Raw genomic sequence first — 18,541 nt, 5'->3', positions numbered from 1 at the left:
GTGAGCAGTGTCACTCGCTGACGTCGGCGGTCGTGGACGTGGGCGCTGTGAGCAGTGTCACTCGCTGACGTCGGCGGACGTGGACGTGGGGCGCTGTGAGCAGTGTCACTCGCTGACGTCGGCGGACGTGGACGTGGGGCGCTGTGAGCAGTGTCACCCGTCGAGGACCTGGTGGCCGGCTGCCGTGGGCCCAGCAGGGTCGTCAGGCGCTGCCAACCCCTGAGGTCAGCATCCCGTCTGCGGTCTCCGGCTCCTGAAATCTTCGCCAGCCTTCCGCTTCCTCAGACGTCTGCGACCACTACAGGCGGCGCCGCGGAAGGCCGCGCCACGTCAGCTGGGAACTGAGGCTAAACACCTGAAGGGCCCATCCAAGCAGAGCATGAGCCGAGCACTCTGGCCTCTGGTGCTGTTGACGACGCTGTTGTCTGCAAGAGCTGGAGAATACTGTGACGACTTTGAGGATGGCGACTTTGGACAGTTTTGGAAATCAGGTAACTCTACTACAGGTGGTCAGTGGAAAGCGAGTAGTTACCTGAAACTGAACAAGAGCATCCAAGATTTTCCAGAACCGGCGTACGGTGACACCGTTATTTACTTGACTCCAGCCGTGAACAGCCAAACTATGAACGACAGGCTGGACATGACAGACGAGTACATCTTTCCCGATGGTTCAAGCATTTCTTTCCGGTATTGGCTGCGCTCTAAGCATCCGGCCGCAGTCACTCTTCGAGTGAGTCGCTTCTTTCGGGGAATCGAGGACACAAACTACATCTTGGATCTAACAGATTCCTCCGGACCAGATAATATAATCTGGACGAAAACCAACGCGAATATTCCTAACGATACCAGACCGTTTAAGGTACGTACTACTTTTTATTGATAATCTTGCCAGCTCAGTTTTATTGAAAAGAATGTGTGAGCTGAAGACATATGTATGCTTAATAGTTGAACGAAAAGAACAAACAGTTGGTACAAGCAAGAACAGCTCGATGCCTCAGTTTTTTGTGCATTATCAGTTACGTGCCTTGCACTGATAATAATCAGTCTAAGTTATCCCAAAAAGATGCTGGTTATCAAGCGAGTATTGCTCATATTAGCAAAACTATGTAGATGTCTCAAGCCCAGTTTTGAAGCGTGGAGTATCGACGTCACGAATGACGTCAATGGCTCACGATAACAAATAGTCGCTAATACTTAAACAACGTTATCTAGAGTTTTGCCATTAAAACCAGTGTCCCCGTGGCCACATTTTTCACCAGCGGCTTCTGAAATACCGAAAGCTGGTTTTTGCCATGTAGCTGATCGGTATGCCTCGCAGCTGATCGGTCGCCTTCATATTCCATGTTGGTAGAGAAGTACATTAAAATGCAGCCAGCGAACGGACCCCAGCCTGATGTCTTAAAACAAGGCCGAAATGTTCATCACTTCTAAGCTCTATATTAGTTTTGCAGACATTTGTTTTCTTAGAAAGCATTTTAAGTACCAATCCATCATGTCTTAAAAAAGGAATGCACACATTTGTCACATTTTCCCAAACACACATGCAGTGAAGAATTGACACTTTTATCGAAAAGTTGAAATTTTGATGACCCTATGGATCTAGTAGCACGACATTTTGAATTGACGGGATTACCATCGAGTCTCCAACGTAAACATGCACTCTAAAGTTTCCACACATAGTGGCGATGTCACTCTGTTAATAATGTGGGTAGCATCTGTGTATTGGGCCCGCCATTATGAGCTCAAGGTACTTATGCTGAATTCAGTGCGTACATGCATGTGCACTAGCAATTGCTGGTTTAAGTGCGTTATAATGCTAAACACCGATCGTGTTGTTGTTTAACTCGCAAATCGTTATTAGATTCTGTGTTAGATCCGCCCATGGCAATGCAGTGTTTAGTTCTTAAGGATTAGCATAAACAGTCTTAAGGACGAGTGCAGCTCAAAATGTTAAGCCCCGCCAAAAGAACATTGAACCCATAATGCCGAAAGCCCCAGGAACTGAAGGTCTTGTTTTTACTATCTATGGGCCGGGCAGTTTCTCTTTATTAGACATGTGTATCTAATTGAGTATGTGCATGAACATTTTCAAGTATTTCTATTACGAGCAAATGCCGTGTTTTTGCAGATTTCAATATTTGGAGAATGCACCACTGACAAAATGAACAATATAGCTATCGACGACATCACCATCTCGGGACCCACCTTTAACCACAGCAAAATGTGCAAGGGAATGACCACTTCTCAGTCCACGACCATCACTACGCATCCAGCAACGACCACCATGGAACCAGCGACAACCACCACACACCCAGCAACGGCCACCACGGAGTCGACTACCCTGCAGCCAGCGACGACCACCACGCAACCAGCGACGACCAGCACGCAACCGGCGAAGACTACCACGCAACCAGCGACGACCAGCTCCGTCGAACCGGAGCCGACAACCACTTCCGCTCCCCGTCCTCCGGCTCCGAACGGCGCTTTGGTGCTGGCTGGCGCGGTGATGGGCGGGACGCTGCTGTTGGTGGTACTGGCGCTGGTGCTGGCGCTGGCATTGTTCTGCCCGCGGAGTGGACGGCGGAGCTCTTATCGGCCAGCGTTGGCTTCAGCGGCTGCGAACCCAGCAGGGCGGCAGAACTACCGGCCAACGCTGGCGCCAGCGGAGCGGCAGAGCTACTGGCCCACGCTGGCGCCAACAGAGCGGCAGAGCTACCGGCCAACGCTGGCGCCAGCGGAGCGGCAGAGCTACCGGCCAACGCTGGCGCCAGCGGAGCGGCAGAGCTACCGGCCGACACTGGCGCCAGCGGAGCGGCAGAGCTACCGGCCAACGCTGGCGCCAGCGGAGCGGCAGAGCTACCGGCCGACACTGGCGCCAGCGGAGCGGCAGAGCTACCGGCCCACGCTGGCGCCAGCGGAGCGGCAGATCCATCAGCCAGCGGGGCAGCTGAACCTCCGGCCGGCGCTGGTTCCGGGGTACGTCTCGGCGAGGCGACAGGCGCCCTTCACGTCAGCACCAGTGGGACGACGGGGCCGGTACCTGCTGTCGTCGGTGGGCCCTGCCCCGCAGACCGGAACATACCGACTGAGGAGGGAGCGTTAGACCGACGTTCCGTCCAGCCGCAGGCCGCCGGCGCCCTGGGCGAGGTCACCCGAGGACTGCAGAAGCGGCGTGGGAGCTGTGAGATCGGGGCGCGGATGACGGGACGTCGGGATGTCGGAGCGGGTGTCGGCAAGTCGGAATGTCGGCACGGGTGTCGGGATTTCGGGACTTCGGCGCGGATGTCGAGATGCCGGCGTGAATGTCGGGATTTCGGGATGTCGGTGAGGATGTCAGCATGCCGGCATATCGGCGCGAACGACAGGGTGTCGGCATGTCGGCGCGGATGTCGGCATCTTCGGCGGGCTTGGGTGCGTGCTGCACAGGTCAGCGTTCAGAAATCGGCCGAGCTCGGCTGGCGAGCGGGGTCGGACGGCGTCCACTTAGGAACGGTAATCGTGCGGTCATCTGGTGCTGTCTGTGGGGACATCTGTCTGTCTGGGTCATCTGGTGCTGTCTGTGGGGACAGGCGGGCAGACGCGCAGGAGACGCGATACACGCGGGAGATGTCCATCCAGGAGACGCGTCTCGCGTCGCCTCGATCGGTCTCCGCTGACCTGCCATCGGACCGTCAGCTGGCCTGCCATCGGGCCGTCAGCTGGCCTGCCATCGGACCATCAGTTGGCCTGCCATTGGACCGTCAGCTGGCCTGCCATCGGACCGTCAGCTGGCCTGCCACCGGACTGTCAGCTGGCCTGCCATTGGACCGTCAGCTGGCCTGCCATCGGACCGTCAGCTGGCCTGCCACCGGACTGTCAGCTGGCCTGCCATCGGACGGCCAGCTGGCCTGCCACCGGACTGTCAGCTGGCCTGCCATCGGACCGTCAGCTGACGCCCGTCCTCGCGACGTCAGTTGGAGGAAGGAGGATCAGCTGTTGACGGATCGTCAGTGTGTTGCACGCTGGTCATCAGTACGCCACTTGCCGTTACTTGGAGGGAAGGGGATCAGCTGTTGACCGACCGTCAATGTGTTGCATGCTGGTCAACAGTACGCCACCTGCCGTTAGTCCCATCATCATCTATACCCACCGTTAGTCCTATCATCACCTACATGCATCCTATCACCGGTATCACCATACGCTGGTTGTCATCTGCTGAGCGCTGTTCAGCACATGGCGTTTCTGCAAGGCCATCACAGTTGCACATGTGCATTAGAACGTCTTTTAGTACATCTGCCAACCTTCAGCACGTCGTCTGTGGGCCTTGGTACACCATCAGCTGAACATCGGTGCATCATCAGCTGAGCATCGGTACATCATCAGCTGAACATCGGTACACCATCAGCTGAACATCGGTAAATCATCAGCTGAATTTCAGTGGATGGACCGCTGATCGTCGGAACGTCCAATGTTTGTCGTGCACTATCAGCTGGCTATCAGCGTATCATCAGCTGACCGTCAGCGCATTGTCGAATCCAGGCAGCCTCAGCTAAAAAGTAAAGGCTTTTGCGGGACCCTCTTCACCCAGTTCGCACTCCACATGGGGTCGTGGTCATACCAAAACTAATGCCTTCCCCAACTAGCCATACCCAACCGTTGCTGATCTTGTTGCATTTCTGAGGGTTTCGTTCAAAATTGTGGCAAAGATAAAGGAAACTTTATGTTAGGTTTACAATTTCCCCGATGGGAATTTTAAACTTTGTGACTGAAAACCACGGCTGGTAGTAATGAGTGGAATATACACCTTGTGAAATATCCAGCCAGTTTCATTTGGGCATCTTGCCCCTATCGCACCAGGGTCGTAATTTTCCCAAATACTGCACCCAGCCCAGCACGCCAACCATTATAGAGGAATGTTTATGAGGTTACCCAGCCCATGTAGGCTTCCATTCTCCCAGTTCCCTTGGCCTTTCCTAGATACCTAGTTTCTCCTAGTATGCCTTAAGGGCCAAGCATTCAAACGCATGCATAAAAATGTGCTTTATATGTTATGGTGCTATTTGTGTGCTTTAGAAAACACAAGGCTAAATCACCATGACAACATAAATGTGCTGCCGTAGTAAGCGAAGCACCTGAATGTAACCCATTTGCTCGCACCATTATCTAATAAAAACGTCATGCCTGTCTCGCATGCGTAGGCTTCGCTGATAATCTATTCTATGCTTCGCTGATAATCTATTCTATGTGATAATCTATTCTATTCTATGCAGGTAGGCCTTTGCCACCACCCAGGAATACTGATGACTGCAATACATAGTAGCAGTAGGCTGGCACTACTGGTCGTGCCGCAGCAAGCTGTCTGACAGTGCACGATGTGTTCGGCAGCTATGCCGTGTTTCACCACACTGCTTTGTCTGTGAAGAATGAGCCCGCCACTGGCCGTCCTTTTCAAACCTCAGCGGTGCCGTTACACAAGCATGTACTGGCTCACGCATACAGATGGTTTTTAAGCCGGCTTCATCAAGTCGCCGATCGGCTTTCTGAGATGACAGTCCCTGAGTTAAACAAGCAGATGGGCTTTCATGTTTTTTGTTGGGATTTTACACACACATCACTACAAAAACCTTCTCGCTATTAGACGCCCACGGCGCAATACAACTTTGTCAGGAGTAAGCTGGCATCCGTCATTGATTTTCACGAGCAATATTTTTCGCAATTTATACGACTTTAAGCGAAGTGAATTAAGTCGATTTTATAGCGGCAGTTATAGCCTGATGCTGACTACGTATTCTTATGCTGGTTGCAGTAACACACATGCATTCATCATTGTTTTATGCGTGCTATTTGTGGCGACTGCTACCTACACTTTTATCCCTTCGTTGTTGCAAGCATCACATATATGCATACATGCGAAACATGGAAATAAATCTTTTGCAGGGGAGAAAATGTAACTTGAAAGTAAATGGAGCGACTTCGACCAATATTAAACAAACCCAGTTGAAACTAATGAAAGCCCATCGACAACGGGATCATACTCTCGTGACCCTGTGACTTGACCTTGTGACGACGTGACGTTGCGACGTGACCTTAACCCTACCCTGAAGCTGTACTTACTCACACCCCGAACCTCTCTTTTTTCGGTGATGACGTGTCAGCCGTCCAGGGGAATGTGCCCCCAAATCTAATCAGTACCTGACCGGCAGCATTCTGCACCCGGAGCCACATGGTATCGCGGCGTCAGCATGATGATAAGCACCGGCCCGTTGGCGCGTGGAGGAGCTGAGATATCGGGCGTGGTACATGACTCCCAAGAGATGCCAGACACTAGCCAAACAAACCAGCGACCGACCGGCGGGCGGCGCCGGCAAAATACATGGAGTCGTGAACGCTGATTGGTCGTGACGTCACCCTTGACGCCCGGGCCCTTCGTGAAAGACTGGGCGAATGATTGGGCGACCGCTGCAGCCCGGGGATGTGAAAAAACGAACCGCACGCGGAAACGCAACTTTGGTCGCAGCCATTTTGGTGGTGGATGGAATGGAATGAGATGCGAACAAGCTTTCACTGCACCATTCGCACTCCGTATTACACGCGCAGCTTTTGCCACTAGCGCACGAAGCTACGGGGACGGTCGTTACTCTGGGCGTACACTACACCGCGCCTTGTTTACAACCGGCTATCAGCTAACCCCATGTCGGCGTCCGAATCTGAAAGAAGCGTCACTACGCCTCCAACACCCTCTTCCGCAGCCGCTGCCGCTACCGCTTACCACGCCGTACAGCGGCTGTGACTCCCTCAGCGTGGCAGCGGTTTGGCCGGGCCGCAGAGCCGCCGCCAACGGCGCTGACCTCCAGCCAGGCGCCTGGAGACGGGCTGTCGACGGCTCGTGGTCGGCCTGACCCCACCTGCGGCCGGGATGGATGGGTCGCCGAAGCCCAGTGGCGGAGTCAGGGCCTGGGCGCCGGGCGTGGGCCGACGCAAGGCGCAGCGTTACGGCCGACGGATTCACCCGCCGCCCATGAGGTAAGTAATTGCAGCCTGCCATTCGCCAATAACAACAGCGGCGCCGACGGCCGACCCAGACTGTGCCCTTGTTGCACGCGGTCGGCGGCTGCTCGCCGTCCGTGTTGCCCTGACGTCGGCGTGCAAGAAGAGCCGGCGCCTTTCGCAGCCGTGGCGCGCCGTGCTGACTACAGCGCTATTTTAGCAGCCCGAGGGTCGGAGGGGGGGGGGGGCAGACGGCAGACGGCAGACGGCAGACGCAGGGGTGTCGAGTCAGGACTGCCGCGGCGTCGGGCTCACCGCATCACTCCGGTTCCCCTCCAGGTACGACGCCGCCTGCTTCCGGTCGGCACCTGCTCGCTGGGTGACGCCGCTAACAGGAACGGACAGGCGAATGCCTATGGCCATCTTGTGACTAATCTGTCCCTCACGCGCACAGTTAGCTGGATGAGCGATGCAGCTGCTGTGGCTTGCAGCAGATTTGCGGGCGAATTGTCGTGCCGGCTATGATCAATGCTTTGCTGTTAACTGCTATTGATGCATGTTTGACTAGTGTTCGATTAGCATGAACGCGCACGCTAATAAAGCCTGTCGTCTTATTTGCTCGCACTGGCGTGTTCCAAGCTCGTTTTGCGCTACAGAACACGCTTTATATGCGAGCACAGAGGTGCCTGATGTGGCAGCTTGTAGCACGGTAATATTGTGGTAGATATTAGCCAGGAGTTCAAGGTTATGATACAGGAAGAAATCAGCAGCACGCCTTAGACTACGCTGTTTCATTGAGAAACTGAAGACGGCAAATGTACGATTCAACAATTCTTTTTTTTTTGCTGTATTTTGCGGCTCAAAGTGGCGCTGGTTTTGTATTTATTAAACTGAGGTGTTCGATACTGCCCATAGCTCTAATGACTTGCCTATTGATATAACTATGAATGACTTTTTCACAAAACGTGCATCACTTGATGTTATATGACTCATGGTTATTACATGGTTAGTGATATATAACGTGGTTCGGTACCTTCGAGCTCCTATAACACTTAATACGGAATAAACATCCAAATGAGCTGGAAATGAGATTTCAGTACATTTTCGCCATCAGTCCCCAAACCACGCACAACTTTGCTGAAAATTGGGATTAGAGTCGTATTTCGGAGACGAGTTTGCAGTGAAGATAAGGAGTGCAGCGAATGATAGTAGAATAAATAAAACACACATTGATGTGTGACATCTAGAGATCACACCACACCTTGTTCGAACGATTTGTTAACCAACGCATGTCAGCAGATTGTAAAAAATCAAGTTCCCTATCTGCGTCCAGTATACTTGGTCCGACACCATGCCTGGCCAATTTAGCTCAATGCCTTGCCGCTGGCTTTGCTTTCTAGCATCCAGTCAGTCGCACAACTAAGAAGATTTTATGCGCTGAACTATCGACGGCTAACTGAAATTGTGCAAAGTATTGCCTTGCTTGCTTTGCCGGACAATGATCACATGTGATCTATGTGCCCCTTCCCCAGGACTGAATATTGTACGCCATCGACCTAGCCATTTGGTGATGGGTGCTTGTTGGAAACAAAATGCATCCTTTGGACTTTCGGAAGACATTGACGGTCAATGATCTTGCCATGAACAATAATCATCGTGGAAAGGCATTACATGCTTCATTTTTAAGCCCGAACCGTTTTTTATGATCGCTGAGAAACTGATGTCAAATGTCAACGTGTGACGAATGTTCTTCCGAATTGCAGTAGACTGTTGATAATGACAAGCTTCGTTTGCAAGCAGGGTCTTTATAGTCCCGTTAAAAATCCCCCGATGACATGTGTGAGCTACATACTATCAGTATTTGGTAGTCTCAGATATCAGCGGGGTAACGGTGTAATATTTGGGAGCAGAAGCTGTGGTGTTATGGAGGGTTTCGGCGGCAAACCCCAGAAAATATGTCCTAAATCCTTCATCCCTGCGCCATAGGGAATTACCTCGGCTATCGTACCACTGATTTGGTTATAGCGTTCCTGCGATGCGTTAAGCAAAACGGCAGAATCTAACATGCAACGCTTGGAGCAGAATCATCACTTGCTCTCGTTGGCTGACTGAAGTAGTACTAACGACTGTTCTATTAGTAGAGCTAGGCAAATAAACAAGAAAACACAGCGAGTTGGCCATCAAAGCGCTGATGAGTAAAGTCAACAGCCGCCATCAAACTGTGAGACCTGATTCTAATGACATCAACACGTGGCTTGCCCCCCCCCCCCCCCGTGCATGCGATGGTAACAGCAATGATAAGACCTGGAGCCCAGTCATGGCGCTGTCATCGGGGCTTCACAGCACACCCAGCTGCCGAAGCCATTGGCGTCGCCTCTCTCACCCTGGCAGAAAGGGCGGGCACCGCGGGGAATCGAAACCCTTTCCAGACGCGCAGCTAAACCACTACACTTTCCCCAGAAGCGCAGCTTAGCCGCCATAGTACCAGCACACTACCCGGCCATGACCAGTACACTACCCAGCCGTGACCAAGGCAGTGCACTGCCCGGCCATAACCGAGACAGTACGCTACCCGGCCATGACCAGTACACTACCCAGTCGTGACCAAGACAGTACACTGCGTGGCCATAACCGAGACAGCACACTACCCGGCCATGACCGAAACAGCACACTACCCGGCCATGACCGAGGCAGTGCACTACCCGGCCATGACCGAGGCAGTGCACTACCCGGCCATGACCAAGACAGCACACTATCCGGCTATGACCGAGGCAGTACACTACCCGGCCATTACCAACATAGTGAGGTCGGGATCGCGGAATGGGGACGCCAGAATGTCAGGATCGGGAATGGTCGGGAGTCGTGGAGCATGATACCCCTGTCAGGAGATAGATAGGTGGAGAGAGAGAAAGCAGACCCCAACATTTAAAGAGTCGCGAGTGGTTGAGAGCCAAGATGTGGAGCAATGCAGCTCTCTTGACGGGGAGGAGGCCCACACCCAGGGCAATTAGCGGTCAACGCACTCGAGACGCTGGGCAGCTGGGAGCCCCGGTTCCGGGCCGCTGGGCAGCAGGAGGCCCCGGTTCCGACCAAGAAGAGGTACCATCAGTTTCCTGAGGGACACCCCTGTCGTGGACGGGAGGGGACTCTAGTATCGTCATGATGATGTATGATGGAGAGCCAAGATACGACAGCTGGCCCCCGCCACGACTGGCGGGAGGATCCCGCCATGACTGACAGGAGGCTCCGGCCATGACTGACAGGGGGATCCCGCCATGACTGACAGGAGGATCCCGCCATGACAGGCAGGAGGCCTCCGCCATGACTGGCAGGAGGATCCCGCCATGACTGACAGGAGGCTCCGGTCATGACTGGCAGGAGGACACACCCATGACTGGCAGGAGGCTCCAGCCATGACTGGCAGGAGGACACGTCCATGACTGGCAGGAGGCTCCCGCTATGGCTGACAGGAGGCCCCCGCTATGGCTGACAGGAGGATCCCGCCATGACTGGCAGGAGGCCCCCGCCATGACTGGCAGGAGGATCCCGCCATGACTGACAGGAAGGCTCCGGCCATGACCTGGCAGGAGGACACGGCCATGACTGGCAGGAGGCTCCGGCCATGGCTGGCAGGAGGACACGGCCATGACTGGCAGGAGGCCCCCGCTATGGCTGACAGGAGGATCCCGCCATGACTGACAGGAGGCCCCCACCATGACTGACAGGAGGATCCCCACCATGACTGGACAGGAGGCCCCAGCCATGACTGGCAGGAGGATGCCGCCATGACATGACAGGAGGATCCCGCCATGACTGACAGGAGAATACCGCCATGTATCGAAGGTTTTTTGAGCGACTGTGGTGCGAACCATAGCAAGGCACCGCCGTCCTGATGTATATTACATTAATGTGGTAGGGATGGGGACGCTTTCTCAGCTTGTAAGGTCTGTGGGCGTGCTCCTATCCCGACACATGATACCTTTTGCTGCACTCGGGAAAGGAGACTCAGTTTTTGTGGTAGGTGGTTTTATTCGACCATCATCTTCCAACGTTAGCTTGAGTAGAAACACTTTCGCACACAAGGCACGCGTAACAGACATTCTCCATTGCCGCATCAGGGGCGCCACACAAGGCCGCCGCATGGGGCCGCCACACAAGGCCGCCACACAAGGCCAGCCACACAAGGCCACCACGCAAGGCCCCACACAAGTTCGCCACAGAAGGCCCCACATAAGGCCGCCACAGAAGGCCCTACACAAGGCCGCCACACTGGGCCGCCACACTGGGCCGCCACACTGGGCCGCCACACTGGGCCGCCACACTGGGCCGCCACACTGAGCCAATACACAGGGCCGGAGTTTGCTTTTGAGAGGTGAAGGTTTCATCACGGGGAGCATGCGATAAGCTACGTTTTTATGGCCAAAACGTTATGTCCGCGAACGTGGTTTAGACGCTGTAGCGTTCCATGTCCTTTGTTCCTTTTTGACCTCAAAGGATACCTTTGTGCGCAAAGTGGACTTCATGCTCGTGAATATTTGGCGGGGTGGACCTAGGCTCAACGTCTGGTCCAAACCGGAGCTCGACGCTGACCCGTCGTGCTGAAAAGCTCGATAAACATCCTTGTATTTGGCCACTCCTCTATGGTCACCTTAGCTAAACAGAACATTGTATGGCAACTGGCCTCTCAAAAGCAGAATGCATCTTGTTGCCTCGTAATTACACCACGGAGAGCCTCACAACTGTGGTCCGTCTTTATCTCCTTCGGCTTGGCAATCCAGAGTAAGCTTCCATTCTTTTCTATTGCGTTGGCATACTGCCGCGGACAGCTAAGTCTCACAGATCGTCGGCGACCCAGCCCGTCTCGACTGCCAGCGGGTAAGTCTTCGACGATGGCTACAGTAATAGCCCGAAGCCCGAATGCAGTAAGAGGCTGAAGTACATCAAGCTACAGCCATACGGCATGCTTCAGCAATGCTCTAATACAACAATAAGTATAATACAACAGGCATACGACATGCTACAGTAAAACGATAACATAACAGAAAGCAACAGCAATGGCCGAGGAAGCGTTGTTTTCGGTGTTATTGGGGCTTTATGACGCACTCAGCATCCAAAGCTACACAGCGTCCTCTCCTCCCTCACCCCGGAAGAGAGCGGGTTTCGTGTAGAATCGAACCAGGTATCTCCGGTTTTCCGGACGCGCCAAAGACAATTGATGTGAGAGGCCGCCACATCAACCGCCCAAAAGCGCAACAGATCCAGTGAACGCTAAAGAACGACCGAACAGTGACCGTCACGTGTCCTGTCCTGTGGGGGCGTGACCCCCAGCAGGAAACGGGCTCGGTTGCCGCTACCTGACACAACCAACCCGGCTAGCAGAGTGCGCAAGGGACTCGGAGGTTCGGTGTTTTGACGTTGCCTGTCGCCGTTCGATGGCTGGTTAGCAACAGCCTCGGAGAGGTTCGATGGCTCTTTACGAGCCCTGAATGAAACTGTCCGAGATCATAGCGAGTGATTCCAAAAAGGTTCTGCAAATAAATGTCTGGGTTTTCCAAGACCTTTGGCCATTTCAAGGGAGCTCTGTACGCCTATGGGACAGATTTCAGCTTGTGTTCATGCAAAAATAAGATAACTAGCGGTATATTTGTGCTGCTGCTGGGTTTGAGCGCAGATCTGCTTTCCCATGGTGCATCAACAGGTTGCCAGGCGCTTTCGCAAAATATCTCATGGCTGCCGCGCACGTCGGCTCAAAGATTGCTCATGCAACGGACTTAATGACGTCATTCAGCTCCTGAGCTGGCCTGGGACTGTCCTTAAACACGTTACTCCTCAGGTATCCGCCAAGAAATAGCCCAGGAGGGTGAGCTTTCTAATAGTGTTGTGTTCGGTACGTAATGGGAATTCCGAATTGTGCCTAGAAACAACTCTAAATTTCTTAGAAGTGTGAAGTAGCACGGTACTGTTGAAGTCACTGCTGCCCTTTTCATGCATTCCTTATGCTTTCTTTCTCATTCCTCATGCTTTCTTCCTGCCAGTTCCTCCAACTTTTCTAAAGGACCTGACAGTAACGATCAGTGTTCACAATGCTCGTCCTTCTATCATCTTCAAAACAATTCGGCCTCATCACTTCCTGGCTGATCATGGCCATACGTACTATGCCTTTTTCTCTGTGCGAAGGCCACTCAGACTTCCCTTGGTGGAGGCGCTGATGCACAGAAACCAATGCTTCCGGCTGATGTGTCCATGAAATAATTTTTTCATCTGGAGATCAGATGTTCTCGATAAAGTCTATGCGACCGGCAGCGATTTTCGCGAACCAGTCACACATCTGCATCCGCTTGTGTCTGTCTCTCTCAGTAAGGGTGCGCTTGACCTGAATGCGATGAGATAGTCGCTTCGGGTCAAGACACGCAATCGGCCACAGTGAGATGTTCGAAACACCACAAGCTTGCTGCACTGTTGGCAGAGGAGGTGCTTGAAGTCCATCTCTAAAACAGAGTCAACCTTAAGCGTAGCACCAGCGTTTTGGACATTTCTTGGACGTTCCAAACGGTCTCTGTTCACATTGTGCCCAGTGTCCTCTTACCGGCATTCTCGGAACTGGCTTACTCTGGTAGTTCCCGGCGACAGATAACGTTTGAACTCGCTCGAAAACCGTTTCTTCACGGTCGCCACAATCGCACTTGAAGATACACACCGACGACTCGCCACTTTTGGTTGATGAATGGCTACATACTACTCACTGATAAAAGGCTACCCGAATGGCCGGAAGGTCCGGGGTCCGGATCAGACCAGGGTCTGGGAGGTCCGAGGTCCGGGTCAGTCCAAGGTCCGGAAGGTCCCAGGTCCGGGTCAGTCCGGGGTCCGGGATGTCCGGGGTCCGAGTCAGTCCGGGGTCCGGGAGGTCCGGGGTCCAGGTTAGTCCGGGGTCCGGGAGGTCCAGGGTCCGGGTCAGTCCGGGGTTCGGGAGGTCCGGGGTCCGAGTCAGTCCGGGGTCCGGGTCAGTCCGGGGTCCGGATCAGTCCGGGGTCCGGGAGGTCCGGGGTCCGGGAGGTCCGGGGTCCGGGAGATCCCAGGGTCCGGGAGGTCCGGGGTCCGAGTCAGTCCAATCGCGGCCCGATCCGCACCTTGGCTCGCGCGGCCCGCGCTCTGGCGCCGTCAGGTTTGACACGGTCCTCGGACATCTAGGCTCTGGGATATCCCACCGGTCCCACCGCCGATACTGCAGTCTTTCGTGTTAGCAATGCTACTACGTACTGTTACAGCTACTAGTACCAGGTCTCGCTAGGTGGCACAATGACTGGGTAACCACCCATTATTACATTACACATTGCGTTCATAGTACATCACATTCATTACACATCCATTCAGGCACATTCGGCTCCCAACAAGGAGCGCGGGTTCGCATTCCGGTGGCCGGCTTCTGGGCGCTAGTATGGCCACTGCAGCCGCTGATGCTCCATATAAAGGTGCTCGGTGACGTTTGTCACGTTGCCTTACCCAATAAAAAAGTAGTAAAATCACCAACCCCATCTACAGTACACCGTTTCACCAAAACCGTAATTTGGGTGGCCGCGGTGCCTCCCCATGGCACAGATTATAACTGCCGATTGGTGAAGCGTTAACCAGAGAACCGTCCTGGGACAGTCACACGGCTTCAGGTGAATAGGCAAACAAGCTTCGTGGCGACGCGTCAACTGCAGGCCGTCACCGATGTCACTGGCCATCATCGGCGTAGGAATGTGGGGAGGAAGGCATCGTGGCATCCTCCTCCTCCCCCCCCCCCCCCCACACATACTTCTTCGCTATATTTCAGATGAATCCTACGGTGACGTATAAAAATAATTTGCTTCAAAGCTGGCATAGATAAGACAGTAGTATTAGTCTTATTCTTCGGAGAAAAACCAGGCCGATGGAGATATAGTTGGGTTGTTATTTCGGCAACATACCTTTATCGAAATAATAGCAGGAGGACACTGGCCATCATCAGCGACGGCGACACTTCTACTTTTGTTTTGATAAAAGCATGTTGCCGAAATATCAACCCAGCTATGTCTCCATTATCCTGGTTTTTCTCAGATGAATAAGGCTTATACTACTGTCTTGTCTATGCGAAAAGTGTTCCTCGCTAATGCACTCGGACTCCGGACCTCCCGGACCCCGGACCTCCCGGACCCCGGACCTCCGGAACCCCGGACCTCCCGGACCCCGGACTGACCCGGACCCCGGGACCCCAGACCGACCTAAGGCGATCAGCTCAGCTCATGTAGGCTTGAACCGAGGGCCCATGCTCTCTTGCGAAGAAGTCACGTTGATGAAATTTCAAATGCGACTTCAAACAAACTGTGTGAGAATGCCAGCGATCACAGTTTGCCGGTACTGTTTCCGCTGGCAGAAAAGCGACATGCAAGATAAGATAAGTTCGTCCGCGAAAGGTCAACACGTTTGAGTGGTTCCTGAATGCCTTTATCGGCGCAGCTCAACTACCGTCCGAACCCCCATCCGGCGTATCCGTCGCCGCCCGCCTGAAGCGTGACGTAACTCTAAAGAGTGACGTCACTCGAACGCGTGATGTCACCTGTCCCCCGGCCGGCAGAGCTGGCCATGCCGCTGCGCTGGGTGCTGCTGCTGACGCTGGTGCTGCAGCTGGGGGCGCTGGCTACCGGCGCGCCCTTCTCGAGGCGCTGGTCCGCCTTCAACCGGCGCAACCACAACTTCAAGCCGTTTCAGCCGCCGTCGGCGAGGTTCGCCGCACCGCTGCGGGGCTTCTCCAACATCTTCCGAGTGAGTCGGGCCGGCGGGCGGGCGTGCCGGACTAGCCGGGTCTCCCGCCACCGGAGGGCCGGGTCTCTCGACACGGTAGGGCCGGGTCTCCCGCCACCGGAGGGCCGGGTCCTTCGGCACGGTAGGGCAGGGTCATCCGACACGGCAGGGCTGGGTCTCTCGACACAGTAGGGCCGGGTCTCCCAATACGAGAGGGCCGGGTCTCCAGACAGAGGACCGGGTCTCCAAGCACGAGAGGGCCGGGTCTCCCGACAGAGGACCGGGTCTCCCGACACGGTAAGACCAGGCCCCCCGACACGGCAGGGCCAGGTCTCCCGACAGGGTAGGGCTGGGTCTCCCGACACGGTAGAGCAGGGTCTTCCAATATGAGACGGCCGGGTCTCTCGACAGAGGACCGGGTCTCCCGACACGGCAGGGCTAGGTCTCTCGACACTCTAGGACTGGATCTCTCGACACTGTAGGGCTGGGTCTCCCGACACGGCAGGGCCGGGTCTCCCGACACGGTAGGGCTGGGTCTCCCGACATAGGTGTGTAAAGAAGCAGGCAGAAGAGGCTCATCTGTTCCGATATTCTCGTATACCCGTTGGCATACTGTCATGTGTTGCGGGTGTCGCCACGTCCTCCATGGTCACTGTACTGGAACTAGTCGTGCTTCTCAACCCTCAACCCGCTGCTTCCAGCGTGAGAGCACCCCTTGTTGCGCCCACGTCCCTGCAACCCCCAGGAGTGTCCGGAGCTGCGGCTATCGATGAGTGGGTGCCGTGGCATCGCTGCATGTTGTGCTGCAGGAACTTGGCGACAGCAGCTGGGGCGACGGGCGCATGCCCTCGATGGCAAGGACTGCCTGGTCCGAGTACCCGGTCAATCGGCCGCGACTGCAGGTACAGACTGCTGACTGGACTGGAGTGGTGCCAGTCCGCGCGCGACCCCTCCATCTGGCGAGAGATGCTCAGACTGGAAATCAGTACTGACTGCAGCTCATATCGTACACTGAGCAGTCCTTCCGTCAGCATGCGGTAATTATCGTTGTAAGGCACAATGCATCTTCCCTTTAGCGTAGTTTGGCTTAACTGCGGATGTGAGATGGAATCAGCCGATTCTTCGTTGTATCAAGGGGAATGAACAACTTGGAAAATACGCAGGCATCGGAGTCGCATACTGGGGATGGAATCATTCCTGGGAAAGGCAGAGAAACGATTTCTTGGCAGCCTTGGGACTAACGTCGTCAGATATAAGTCGGCTCAAAAATATATGCGGACATTAAACTGCATTGTCTTACTGATATCTCTCAGTCTTCCCTGGCTTATCTCGCAAGCTGTTGCCACTGGAGTACGCTCGATTGGAAATAATTGCGGAATCAGTCCACACCAATATAAGTTAGAATCGGAAAACGCCCAAATGGCGCTATGTTGCCATGAGTTAGAGACGGGAGGCTGATGTTAGCCATGCGCTGCCGGTGAGACTCAGGGTTGATTCTGAAAGCGCGAAATCCAACATTGGTTTGTTCTCCATTGCGTCTATTTTCTGCGCCATCATAATTTGCCTCTTGCTTTTTCTGGGTAGCCGTCATTCAACGATGTGCCTGAAAATTTTTCATGAGTTGTTATTTATGTTGTATGATATTATTTATATTCATCATAACAATTTGGTTCACCTTTCCGCGAGTCATGTGTAAGGTATGCACTTTCAGACGTTTCTAAGGTAGAAAATTAAATGCGGTACGCAGGATTTAAGTATCGACCGTGCATTTCTAGTACGCTGGTCGTTAAGATCACCGGATGTGCAGCCTTGTGATCCGGGCGTGTTTTCAGCCGCTGCCTCAGCCCAGGAACCCCTACTACAGAGGCTTCCCCGCGCAGGCGCAGAGGCCGCCTATTGGCCGACGTCACCAGTTCGTGCCCGCCCGCAAAATCCAATCTGGCCAGGTCAGGCGAGGCGAGACGGGATGGGACGAAACGAGACGAGACGGGATGAGGCGAGACGAAACGGGATGAGACGGGATGAGGCGAGACGAGACGGGACGGGATGAGACGGGATGAAACGAGATGAGATGGGGTGAGGCGAGACGAGACAGGATGAGACGGGATGAGACGAGACGAGACGGGATGAGGCGCGATGAGACGCGATGAGACGTGACGAGACGGGACGGGATGAGACGGGATGAAACGAGATGAGACGGGACGAGGCGGGTTAAGACAGGATGAGACGGGATGAGACGGGATGAAGCGATGCGAGACGAGACGAGACGCGACGAGACGTGATAAGACGTGATGAAACGAGGCGGTACGATACGAGGCTGGACGAGACAACACGAGACGAGACAAAGCCAATACAACTTTTAATATAAAAGGTCTACCATGTTTCCTGTTCAGGTCGGGATGTATTGTGTGCTTTTACTGGCTATGAACCACGCTATTTGGTGTGGATGAGGACGGCTCATGTTGACTTGGATCTGAAATACATGTTTGGAACGGACCTGAAGTCCTGGACTTACATGAATAATGTTTTGAGGCCCGCTTTCTCATTTCATCTCGATAACATAACACGATCATGTGAGCTGCATCCCTCCCACCAGTAAAGCATCGAACGGCTGTTCCTTATCTCGCAACTAGCGAGCATCCTCTGTGAGTCTGCAAACCTCCTGCCCTCCCCTCTCCCGGCGAGGAGCGGGGGGGGGGGGGGGGTCTGGGCGTCAGCTGACGCTACCGCCGCCGCAGGTGCCGACCGTCTTCCTGACGGACGCCGAGCTGCACGGGCTGGTGTGCGTGCCGGCCTCGTCGCTGAGCTCGGC

At 54.3% G+C, this 18,541-nt stretch overlaps 1 protein-coding gene across 1 annotated transcript; it reads left to right on the top strand.

Moving 5' to 3' along the window:
* Positions 1–7,515: 7,515 nt before the first annotated feature.
* On the top strand, positions 7,516–18,541 carry LOC119113761 (uncharacterized; the record flags this gene model as incomplete). The annotated part of the gene is given in 5 exon segments (XM_037238003.1): positions 7,516–10,809; positions 15,563–15,750; positions 16,539–16,631; positions 17,562–17,675; positions 18,468–18,541. Coding segments are annotated over 5 exon segments (503 nt in total), but the record flags the coding sequence as incomplete, so codon positions are not given.

This window comes from Pollicipes pollicipes, unplaced genomic scaffold (assembly GCF_011947565.3).
Source record: "Pollicipes pollicipes isolate AB1234 unplaced genomic scaffold, Ppol_2.1 Scaffold_7262;HRSCAF=8765_pilon_pilon_pilon, whole genome shotgun sequence".
Classification (NCBI taxonomy): domain Eukaryota; kingdom Metazoa; phylum Arthropoda; class Thecostraca; order Pollicipedomorpha; family Pollicipedidae; genus Pollicipes; species Pollicipes pollicipes.
This window is presented reverse-complemented; position numbering and strand designations above follow the sequence as displayed.